The sequence below is a fragment of the Rana temporaria genome, chromosome 6, assembly GCF_905171775.1.
Source record: "Rana temporaria chromosome 6, aRanTem1.1, whole genome shotgun sequence".
Classification (NCBI taxonomy): Eukaryota; Metazoa; Chordata; class Amphibia; order Anura; family Ranidae; genus Rana; species Rana temporaria.
This window is the reverse complement of record NC_053494.1, coordinates 51,164,738-51,177,262: the sequence shown is the minus strand read 5'-3', so window position 1 is coordinate 51,177,262 and position 12,525 is coordinate 51,164,738. Positions and strand designations below refer to the sequence as shown.

The window sequence follows — 12,525 nt, the reverse complement described above, 5'->3', positions numbered from 1 at the left end:
TTTTTTTGAAAAACCAGAAGTGATTTAATACCACCAAAAGAAAGCTCTATTTGTATGAAAAAAAATTATTACAAATTAATTTGGGTACAGTACTGCATGACCACGCAATTGTCGTTCAAAGTGCGACATGACTTGGGCAGGGAGGGGGTGAAAGTTCCCCCGTATCGAAGTAGGTAACCGGTACCGTTTTCCTCCGAACATTCAATACAAATACACTACAACACATTACATCACTTATGAATTTTTGTTCTGTCGTACGAGAATTTTTGGGAACTTTAGTAACCTCCTTAATTTTTTATATGCGACTAGGATATAAAAAAAATCACATCAAATCTAATCTCGTGGGTACCAGGCATAAGTCATACCCACAACTGGTCAGTTGCAAATCCTAAATGATACTAAATCTAAATGATACTAAATAAGACTAAATGATAAAGCTGTCGGTAATTCATTAGTATTTCCTTTTATTTGCTGCAGGTTCTGCGTGACGTCCTGAAAGAGGTGCAGAGTAACATGGTGCCACGAAGCATGCTGAAGGAGTGGGCTTTACACACGTTCCCCAACGCCACAGACTACTGGACCTTCAGAAAGATGTTTACCATCCAGCTAGCTTTGATCGGCTTTGCCGAATTTGTCTTTCATTTGAACAGGCTGAATCCAGAGATGCTTCAGATTGCACAGGTGTGTGGAGTATTTGAAGAAGCAGAAAATCTTCTGCTGTTGATCAAACCACTCATGCTGAACATAACTGTACAAATCCTCCTATAATTGCACAGCGGACTTAACTGTTCCTGTTCCAGCTGCTCGTCTACTCGCTCCACAGTTAGATTCTTATGTTTGTGTTTTTCTTAGACAACATTTCAGCTTAACCATTTATCCCAATGTTCTAACCGCATACTGAAGAAGCAGAAAGCGCAGTAGTTCACTATATTGTTGTTACAGCGACAGGAAAATGCTCTGGCAAAATTCCATATCTTGTTAAAGGATCAGTGATTGTGAATTACAAGCTAGTTTATCTCGGGAATCCCAGAGAAGAATCCTGCCAACTGTCACTTTTTAAGCCTCCTTAAATAGTTTTCTGTTCAGGTAGGGTTACATGTTTGTGAATTTTCTTAGCAGGGCTTTCACATTAACACGCTTGCATGGTTCTGGATTCCCTAGCGCCCCCCACCCCAAATATTTTTTTTTTTTAAAGCTATAAATACTTGTAGAATAGTCAGACCTCGTGCATTTGAAAAAAAGTATCCTGTAAACTATCCCCAGTTTTGTGTTGCTGCTGCATAGTTTACTTTGTGCAGTTCCTGAACAGCGCAACCATCTCCAGTGTGGGCATCTGAAGCCACAGTGTCCTACTTCTGGGATTCCTTGCATGCTGGCTACCCAGCATGCACCTGCTGATCGTGCACATGCAAGGGAGTCCCATAGCGGTGGCGTCGGAGGAAGTTGCCGACCCTTTGCTATAGAAACCTCTTCTCCCCCTCTTGCTCCTTGCTGTTCTCCATGCTCAATAAATGAAGCTGAGATGCTTACTGCCTGCAATTTGTAAATAAATAACGCCGCCGTGCTATACTCTGGCCCCCTAACACCGCGATCACTCCTCATATAAAAAGCTAGGTAATAAAGGCAACAAATGCCTGGATACCCTTTGTTTTAAATGGTGCTTGGCGCCACCTTGCATCGCGTCATTTGAAAGTAGCTGGATGCTACAACCTGGCGATGCCCATTGACTCCTGGGATCAATGACACTCATCTCCCAGGAGCCAATGCAAAGACGAAAATGACGTAAGGTGCGGCGGCCGCAAAAGGAGAAAGTAACAAGATATTGCTGCATAAATAAAGTAAATTAACCTTTTAGAAAAAATTGCCAATTCATCTTCAGAATAGAAATACTGTATTTTTTGGTGTATAATGCTCACTTTTTTACCCTGAAAATAGAGGGTAAACTGTGCCTTATAGGCGGGGGGCTGTGGAAAGTTTTTTTCCTGAAACTTCCCTCTTAAAGTTAGGGTGCGTGTTATACGCCTGTGCGTGTTATATACGCCGATAAATTCGGTAAGTGCTGCAAGGTTGAAAGTGAAAAATGTGGGTAGAACTCCGCTTTAATTTTAGTGCACATAAACACATAATGTTACCCATTTTTTGGTAAAATGTAAATGGTGCGGTTACCTTGAGTAAATGGATGCTGAATATGTTAGGCCTTAAAATTTCTTGTGGCTGTGAAACGGTAATAAACGCTGATACAAAAAAACTGTCTATAGGTAAAGCTTTAAAAGTCTTTTACAGGTGATCAATTTGGTTAACTGTAAAAGAGTCATAGAATTATTGCTCTCATGGCGATTCGCTGTCCACAGCAGCCAAGGAATAACTACTCCTGAAACCAGAAGTCATGGGACGCTTGTCATGTCTGTTTTCATTCATTGAAGAGGCCAAGAAACATGTTTGTGCCGACACCCACCATAGCCGTCATGGGCGCCAATACATTACCAAATCCACCCATTGTTTGCATTCAGGGACCCGCCTCTGTGCAGCTGTCAAATTGGAACAAGTGGCTGTGTACGTGCAGCCTCTGCGTCCTAATAGACCTGAATGAGGCAGCCTGCACACAGATGCAGGGAACACCTTTGCATCACATGTGGGCAAAGACAGACCTTCGCACGGGCGTACGCTTAACTACACCCATGTGGATCAGGCATAACTAACAGCACTGTGTAATGTAGTAGATCATGATTGACAGATGCATTGAAGTACTCATGCTAGCTTTGTGTAAAAATATATTTGTTTTAATGAAGCTCATAACTTAATAGGGTAGTCGCTTTTTAAAAAAGCTGGAGTTCAGCTTTTAAACCAAGGTTATATTAGTAGGAAGTGAGCTTCCTGTGAAGCAATTTAGCAGGAAAAAAATGATTGACTCTCATTTCTTGCCTCGGTTTGCTTCCAGTGGCCAATTACATAAATCGGGCCCCACTATTACTTAAGTGGATAACAAATATCCCAATTTCTGTCCAGTAATTTCACCTCATGCCCTGCTTAGTCTCTCTAAAGAACAACCAATGTAGACTATGAAATCCTATATATAAAAAGGGATCTTATATTTCAGTTTTATTTTCTAATCTTTGGAAGAAAAAGACAGCTGGGAAATGATAGTCCTATTTCCATCAAAGGTGTACAGTATAATGAAATTCATGCTCCACTACACACAAGTATGTTCTTTACACGATAGCCTGTCACCAAGGAATCCAAAGCCTTATGTTGGCAAGTAGCCATGATTAGGCTCCCCATTTAAATAAGGAGTGGACTATACTATCTGCTGTACACTGCAAAGTTACTCAAATAAAATGAAAGTCCTAAATTGCAGGGCCGTGCTCCTTTTCCTTCAATAATTTAAACTGTGCTCTGCTTGTTCTAGAGTTTCAAAACAAGCTGAACATAAGGGAAAGGGAGGGGGGTGATGAACTTCTGATTCATTAACTTATGTGTGTGTGTATAAATTTCTCCTTGAGCTATTGAGATCTGTAAACAGAAGGAGAAACTGGAAAACGTGAAGAGGAGCACGAAGCTCCTCCTGCTGTCTGGATGTGGTTATCCAAAAATAACAGAAAATTTTTCATATTTTCTTGCCTAAAAACAATAATTTGGTAATGTATCGTTAATTGGAGCAGACCAAATCTGGAGCAGCTGTGTGCGTTACAACTAATGAGCTTCTTAAGCTTTGATTGCTGTGCATAGCTGCTCCAGTTTTCATTGTGTTTAGTCCTGAAATTAATAAATGGAGGGAGATATGAACAAAGCTTTCGTGCATTCCCTACATCCCTACATCCATACATCCCTACATCCATACATCCAGACCTGGTATAAGGAATGCTTGTGTATAAGGTAAAAAAAATGGAACTTGGCGGGTAGCCAACATCTGTGCATGATTGTTTTGATTATTCTTCAATATTGCATGATTTTTCAACCATATTTATTTCTAGTTTTTAGCAAACCTGCTAAGTTATGCATTAAAGTGCACTTTATTACCAAAAGTATTGGGGCACCTGCTTTTAGAAGCACATGAACTTTAATGGCATCCCAGTCTTAGTCTGTAGGGTTCAGTTTTGAGTTGGCCCACCCTTTTACAGTTATAACAGCTTCAACTCTGGGAAGGCTGCCCACAAGGTTTAGGAGTGTGTCTATGGGAATGTTTGACCATTCTTCCAGAAGTGCAGGTTGTTTTTCAGGGGTTGGGCTTGGCCCCCTTAATTCCAGTGAAGGAAACTTACCAAGACATTTTGGACAATTGCATGCTCCCAACTTTGTGGGAACAGTTTGGGGATGGCCCCTTCCTGGTCCAACATGACTGCGCACCAGTGCACAAAACGAGGTCCATAAAGACATGGATGAGTAAGTTTGGGGTGGAGGAACTTGACTGGGCCTGACCTCAACCCGTAGGAACACCTTTGGGATGAATAAGAGCAGAGTGTGACCCCCACAAATGTGCTTCTGGAAAAATGGTCAAACCTTCCCATAGACACACTCCTAAACCTTGTGGACAGCCTTCCCAGAAGAGTTGAAGCTGTTATAGCTGCAAAGGGATATATTGATCCTACAAACTAAGACTGGGATGCAATTAAATTTCATGTGCTTGTAAAGGCAGGTGTCCTAAAACTTTTGGCAATATAGTGTATATCTAAACCTATAAACAAAAATATATTATGCAGCAAGGCAGCCATTGGATATGGTGTCTTCATTCGTTTTCCTTTCTTTGTTTTTTTTCTCCATAACATAAGGGGGTAGGTGTTCTGTAGCTTGCAACACTTTCTGATATCATGGTTTGAAATAATACAAGATTTCTGGCTGCATAATAAGGTTTTGTTTTTTAACTTCTCGAATAGATCTAAAAATAAAAGCTAAAAGGAAAGCAAATACGTGAAGTTTGTTGGCATTTATATACCGTACAATTTTTTTTTTTTTTTAGTAATACATTTTTGTATATTTTTATTTTCAGCTACCTCTCTTCACTGTAAGTAGTTATTGCAGCATTTAATTCAGATGTTTAATTTTCTTTTAAATATTTACCTTTTCTTTAGGATACCGGCAAGCTAAATGTGGCCTACTTTCGGTTTGATATTAATGATGCTTCAGGAGATCTGGACGCCAACCGCCCTGTCCCATTTAGACTAACCCCAAACATTTCTGAGTTTCTCACTACAATTGGCGTGTCGGGACCACTGACTGCTTCCATGATTGCTGTGGCTCGCTGCTTTGCCCAGCCCAATTTTAAGGTATGTTTATGAGGCCACAATTGTAAATGTAAATACGACAAGTAATATAGAATCTTGGGCTGGAGATAATTGTTTTGTTTTTTTTGTTTTTTTTTTACTTTCATCATTCTGGTGGTGGGTGCATTGGTGTGAAAATCATGTCACATGACGGCACTACAATAGCACAGTACATGCACACCAGCTCCATCCAGTCGAAAAAATGTCCTTTCAGTGAATGGGTCCGTTTTTGCTACTATTTTTTGTTCCGAGCGTGCGTGTATGTCTGTTCATATTTAGACTTTGAACAAAGACATGCTGAAGATTCTGAACATGCATTGACCTCTCTTCTCCCCGTCTTCGAATGCAAAATTATCTTTAAGATGTAGTCTGCGAGTCTTAAAAATGCCTGCTAGTTCTTGAATGAGAAAACTGTTGCGTGCAATAGTGTGAGCATAACCTTGTCAAGGCCTGGGAGTTTTAGAATCCAAAGTACATTTTCTGATGTAGGTTGCGGTTCCTGTTTAGAGAATTGAAACGCTTCCAAATGTACTTTGCCTACCCATTTTGTTTCATATTTGTAGGGCTTGAAGTACTACAATATACCTTATTTTTCGCTCCATAAGACGCACCTGACCATAAGACGCACCTAGATTTTAGAGGAGGAAAATATGGGAAAAAAAATTCCTCAACCAAATGGTGTACTAAAATATTTAATAAAATTTAACAGAATAATATTTCTACACTGATAACCAATGTAAGGGGGGCACCCTACACTGATCCCCAATGTAACTGGGACATTTACATGACCTCAACACAACAGAAGTTTTTGCATATTGAGACATTTACACTGACCAGTGATGTAAATGGTGTGTTTACAGTAACCCCCCCATCTCTCTACTAATCTCTGCATTCTTATCTCCCTCTCAGTACAACATTGCCCCTCTAACTCATCTGTTAACCCTTATCCCCCAAACCCCTACTCTGCTAACCTCTGCAATCCAACCCCTCCTTCCCATTCAACTCTGCGCGCCTCTGCTCACCTGCACCTCAAACCCCCTTCTTTGATCCCCTCTACATGCCCCCTATACTCACCTGTATGCTGTTCACACCTTCTAGGTGAGTGGCATGCAGAGGTTTTCGGGCGTAATTAACGTAACAATGCCCGCGTGATTTACATATCAATGCCGATCCTGTGTGGGTTAAATAAAGAACAATACCCTTTTGTTTCTCTTCCTGTAGCAGCTGAAGGTAGAGGAGAAACAGGATTTAGCTGGAGCAGAGTGACGCAAAGGGCATCGTTCTGCCGCCAAAACTATGCCCTTTCAGTGGCTCTCCTGGTCAGTATTCTCTCCATAAGACGCACACACAATTCCCCCCGTTTTTTGAGGGGGGGGGGGGTGGAGTGCGTCTTATGGAGCGAAAAATACAGTATTCATTATACTTTGACCCATTAAAATGCACTAACTCTGCATCAGGATCGGTGTTATTGCATATGTCAGGGATATGCAATTAGCGGACCTCCAGCTGTTGCAAAACTACAAGTCCCATCATGCTTCTGCCTCTGAGTGTTATGCTTGTGGCTGTCAGAGTCTTGCTATGCCTCATGGGATTTGTAGTTCTGCAACATCTGGAGGTCCGCTAATTGCATATCCCCGGCATATGTGTTTGTACATGTATGGGCACCCATGCCTATAGGATCTTGCATACACTTGTTGCATTCTTTATGCACTTTTCACATTGTCTGCCAAAGCAGCAGTAGTTACAATGAAAGGCATTTGGTATTAAACGTGTAAACGCCCAGTCAGTGGTCCTTTTTAGTTTGACAGTGATTATTTGACAAAGCAGCATTGCATTAATATTTTTTTTTTTTTTTTAAATCCCCAAATGAACACAAAAAGAACAAAATGCTGCTTTAGGTCGGTCCACCTCCACTGACACAATGTGTGGCGCTGGCCCTGTTCGCAGCAGTCTTCATGTAGGAAAAATAATTTGGCCAGTCACACATATTAAAACATCACCTTTTATTGTAAAGTCTTCAATGAAATGCATCACAACAAGACGGGGGAATACAGCATCCACAGCCAACGTTGGCTATGATAAGTGTGAAACGCGTTGGCTGTGGACACTGTATTCCATGTCTTGTTGTGGAGATGCATTTTATTGAAGACTTTACAATAAAGCTAATGTTTTAGATGTGTGGCCAACCAAATTCTTTTTTTTTTCTGCTTAAAAAAAAATCCTTGCCCCTTTACTGCAAATGGGCACAGAAGTCCCCTCCTACATAATACCCAAGAACTTTGTAGTCTGGAAAAAAAAAATCATCCTGGTTACAAAAGCTTTCCCCTCAGCAGTGAAAGAGTTAAGCATGCACTAAACTTTTTTTTTTTTTTGGGGGGGGAATGGTTAGAGCCTCTGTCAGGTCTTAGAGATCTCTCAACGTCCTTATCCTGCCTGGGCACAGACACAGCTTAGTTCTCAATGACTCGGTGACCTTAAACCAGAAAAAGCCAAAACAACCCTTTTTATTCTGCTTGTCTAGTTTAGATCTGATCATTTTCATGCCTTGCTTCCAAAAGTGGTGACAGCCATCCAATTCAAATCTGATGTTAGAAGCTATACCAGAGTTATCCTTTAACCACTTCCCTACCGGCCCATAGTAAAATGACGTCCACAAAGAACCTCTGCCGTTCAGAGTGGACGTCATATGACGTCCTGGGCTTTGTGGGGGGGATATCTGAATGATGCCTGCAGCTAGAGGCATCATTCAGATATCCTTCTCTTGTGCCGGCGATTCTGCACAACGTAAGAACGATCATAGCGGCGGTTCCGCCGCTAGATCGTTCTTACAGGCGGCGGGAGGGGACATCCCCCCCTCCCGCCGCCATCCGGTGCTTCTCCGGGCTCTCCCGTGCCATCGGGGGCCCGGAGAAGGAATCGTCCGGCGCTCGCAGGAAGCATAGAGATGACTGGTGACCAGATGGTCACCAGTCATCTCTATGACCGTCGGAGGACCCGGGCGCGATGTGATGACGTCACGCCCGGGTCCCCGTAAGTAAACAAAGCCGCGATTGCGGCTGCTAAGCAACAGTAAACATGAGATCGGTGAATTTTTTTTCACCGATTTCATGCTTTCAGGCCTGGAGGAGAGATGTGGGGTCTTATTGACCCCGCATCTCTCCATAAAGAGTACCTGTCACACATATTCCTATTACTAGGGATGTTTACATTCCTTGTAATAGGAATAAAAGTGATAATAAAAAAATAAAATAAAAAAGTGTAAAAAAAGAAATAAATATGTAAAAAAAAAAAAAAAGAAATACAATTTTTTTTTAACGCCCCTGTCCCCAGTAGCTTGCGCGCAGAAGCGAACGCACACGCAAGTCCCGCCGACATATGTAAACGCCGTTTAAACCACATATGTGAGGTATCGCCGCGTGCTTTAGAGTGCCAGCAACAATTCTAGCACTAGATCTCCTCTGTAAATCTAAACTGGTAACCTGTAAAAAATTTCAAAGCGTTGCCTATGGAGATTTTTAAGTACCGAAGTTTGGCGCCATTCCATGAGTGTGCGCAATTTTAAAGCGTGACATGTTAGGTATCTATTTACTTGGTGTAACATAATATTTCATATTTTACAAAAAAATTGGGCTAACTTTACTGTTTTGTTATTTTTTTTAATTCATGAAACAATTTTTTTCCCAAAAAAAGGCATTTGAAAAATTATTGCGCAAATACCGTGCAAAATAAAAGGTTTCAATGACCGTCGTTTTATTCCCTAGGGTGTCTGCTAAAAAAACATATATAATGTTTGGGGGTTCTGCATAATTTTCTAGCAAAAAAATTATGATTTGTACATGTAGGAGAGAAGTGCCAGAATAGGCCTGGTATGGAGGTGTGTATAAAAGCCCTGTATGGAAGAGGTTAATAATCCTAATTCTACAGTATCCCAGAGCTCCTCTAAAGAGCACAAACTATATTCTGCTATATATCAGCAGTCGATTTTTTTCAATTAAAGCAGATTGCCACAGACAACTTCATCTGTCAGCATTATACGGTGGTTTCTTATTTCTTGTTGAATTAATTTTTATTAAAAGGAAGAATATTAAATGTAGCGATTGGATGTGATTTAATTTCCGCCAGCTAAAGACTCCCATCTGCTGGAATGAGGCTTGCTGAAGGATTCGGCTTGTATATAATTTGGTTTCGTCCAATTCACAGAACCACCTAGTCCTACCAACTGCTTATATTTTCTGCCAAAATCATGGTTGCTGCTTTCCAAAAGCACTATGTCATTTTCAATCTCCTGATGGAGAATTACAGAGTTATTGTGCATAACAGATCTGAGCCCATTTTATCTACAGGCAACTGCTGTGGCATTGTAAAGCACCCCTCAGTGCCCTCTAGCACCCTAAGAACTGAGAACTGATCACTTCTACTATGCAAATATTGACTACAACTAGGAAGATGACTATGGACATCCTCCCAGAACACACCTACTGCGCAACCCGTGACGGCTGTGTCCTTTGGACAAAGCTGATCATAGATCGAGGTAAAGGGCTAATCACAGCGGCCCTTTACCATGTGATCAGCTGTGTCCAATCACACTCCAATCACACAATACTGGGCACTTCACCCCCTTCCTGCCCAGACCAATTTTCAGCTTTCAGATCTGTTACACTTTGACTATTGGGTGGTTATGCAACTCTGTACCCATATGAAATGGTTATCATTCTTTTGGAGACATATAAAGCTTTCTTTTGGTTGTATTTAATCACTGCTATGTTATTTTTTGTTGGCTAAACAAATGAAAAAAGACCACAAATAAAAAAAAATCTCAGTTTTTATTTTTTGCAAATAAGTTATTTTCTTCTTTACTGATGTGGCTGCACTGACTATCATGAAACTGAAGATCAGTGCTCTAATTATCAATGTAAATGTGCTCCGTCAGCCTTGCCGCTCATCGGCTCTCCTTTCCTCACACACCGACCGTGTGTGAGGAAAGGAATGCCGATAACCAGCAAGTTTGTTTACATGTGATCAGCTGCGATTGGACACACAAAATTAGTAAATTCCGACGCGCAAAAAAAACACGCATGCTCTGAATCATTGAACTTAATTTTTCTCGGCTCGTTGTAGTGTTGTACGTCACCGCGTTCTTGACTGTCGGAATTTTGTGTGACCATGTGTATGCAACGGAATTCAATCGGAAAAAAAATAGTTTTTCTTGTCTGAATTACCGATCGTGTGTACGCGGCATTCTCTTTTCTAGTCGGTTGTGACATGAGGCTACTTGTATATCAAGACATTGCTCGTTTATCAAGTTTAATATTTATAAAAAAATTGGCTTGTCTTGCAAAAAACTCATAATACATTCTTCTTTTTTTCTTTTCATCAGGTTGACGGCATCCTAAAAACTGTTCTGCGAGATGAAATAATCGCCTGGCACAAGAAAACACAAGAAGACACTTCCTCTCCGCTATCACCAGCCGGGCAGCCTGAGAACATGGACAGCCAGCAGCTTGTGTCGCTGGTCCAGAAAGCCGTCACAGCCATTATGTCGCGAGTGCACAACCTGGCCCAGTTTGATGGCGGAGAGAGCAAAGTCAACACACTAGTGGCTGCTGCCAACAGCCTGGACAATTTGTGTCGTATGGACCCTGCATGGCACCCATGGTTATAGGGAAGCTTAGATTTATGTAAATGAAACTGTCTGTTTCTAAGCTAAAACAACGGTACCTGATCATGCTGTGCTATGAAGGTTCTTTTAAGCTGTGAAGGATGATTTGTGTTTAACTATGGTAGATGTGCCATATACCAGAGATATCCATAGCCTTTATAGACATAGACTTGCAATACTACCTTGGCCACTGCTGACCGTTCCTGAACAACTCAAAGACTCTGGGTAGATTATACGCAATTACAAGACGTGATGGGCTTTTGAAGGGGTAAGCTGTTGGCCTCTATGGAAGCTAATCATGTTTACAGAACATTTCTGCCTGTTGTCATTAAGTGGTATGCTTTTTACAAAGAGAATATTGATTTTCCTCAAGTTCAAACACATTTCAAAGCATTTAAAATAGCGGCTCTTGTGGATGAAAAACACAAAGGGACCCTGTACAGACATATAATGATTTTCTTCCTTTATTGTGTTGTAGCTTTATATGAACTAGAAAAAAAAGAAAGAACGGAGATGTAATATTTTATACTTTTTAAAACTGGCACATCTACAATGCTGTATCGGTTCTAGGCCAACGTGGCTTTCATATGTTCTTTTTACAAAGACTGTTAAATACAGGCGGGTGTTAATTTTTTATTTTCTTCCCCCCCAAATGTTAAGTTGGAGCGGGCTGTACAAAATAATATATCATGTATAGGTTTTTCTTTGTTACATAAAGTTCTCAAACAAAGCTGTATACTTCGAGCAGTGGGGATTCCCGATCCAGGAAAACTGGGGCAAAGGAAATGAATAGGAAGGGAACTCTTGGGCATAGCAGCCAGCCAGGTTGGAATATCAATGGCTGGTTGCTGTGGACAACGGCTCCACTTTAGCTCCAGTTTTCCTAAATCGGCTCTACCAAACCTCCCATAGAAGGAGCAAAGCCATCAGTTGTGAATGTACATTTATATCTAAGGAGCCACCGCTGGACCACATGCAGAAGTAATGTAGGACTGTGGTGGACACATGTGGAAACAGGTTATTTTTTTTATTTTGTGTTGCTTTACTTTGTCAGATGATTGTATACCTTTGTAATTTTTAAGGAATGGCCATGCTTCTGTCATTCTTCGCTACAAGCTGTTTTATAAATGCTCAGTATTAAGAGGACTGGTTCTTAAAAGTATTTGTACATCCATTTTCAAAATAAATATTTTGGAAAAGGCATTCTGTCACCCTTATTGTTCAGTTATTTTTTCATTGTGTGGAATAATTTTTGCACCTTTTTTTGGGGTAAAATGGTAAGACATTTAGAACTTGTGTAAAAGCTAGAGCAATAGCAAATACCTCATTATTATTTCTTTTTTTTTTAAATGTGATGTCTGTGCGATGCGATTTCAGCCATACTGATAGTATGGCTCAAAGTCACATTGCATTCAAATACTTTTATTCATTTTTTTTCACAAAACAACACAATTAATACAACATAAAATCAATATACAGACTAACATATAAGGTCTCGGTATGTACCCCTTCAATTGAAAGAGGAAAAGACAAATATAAACACTGTGTCTTCTTCTACCACTACTACATTCTACTACTGGATTTCTCCATCACATTCTGCCCCAGGGC

General features: G+C 40.7%; 1 protein-coding gene across 3 annotated transcripts in view; it reads left to right on the top strand.

The window, feature by feature from the left end:
- Positions 1-12,120, top strand: part of LOC120943465 (transformation/transcription domain associated protein) — a 263,678-nt gene extending 251,558 nt beyond the window's left edge. For all 3 annotated transcript variants that reach the window (XM_040356782.1, XM_040356783.1, XM_040356780.1), the window contains 3 exons: positions 478-681; positions 5,067-5,261; positions 10,636-12,120. In XM_040356782.1, the coding sequence (XP_040212716.1) occupies positions 478-681; positions 5,067-5,261; positions 10,636-10,920 (684 nt within the window). In that variant the 3' untranslated portion in view covers positions 10,921-12,120. The remainder of the gene's footprint in view (positions 1-477; positions 682-5,066; positions 5,262-10,635) is intronic.
- Positions 12,121-12,525: the final 405 nt, after the last annotated feature.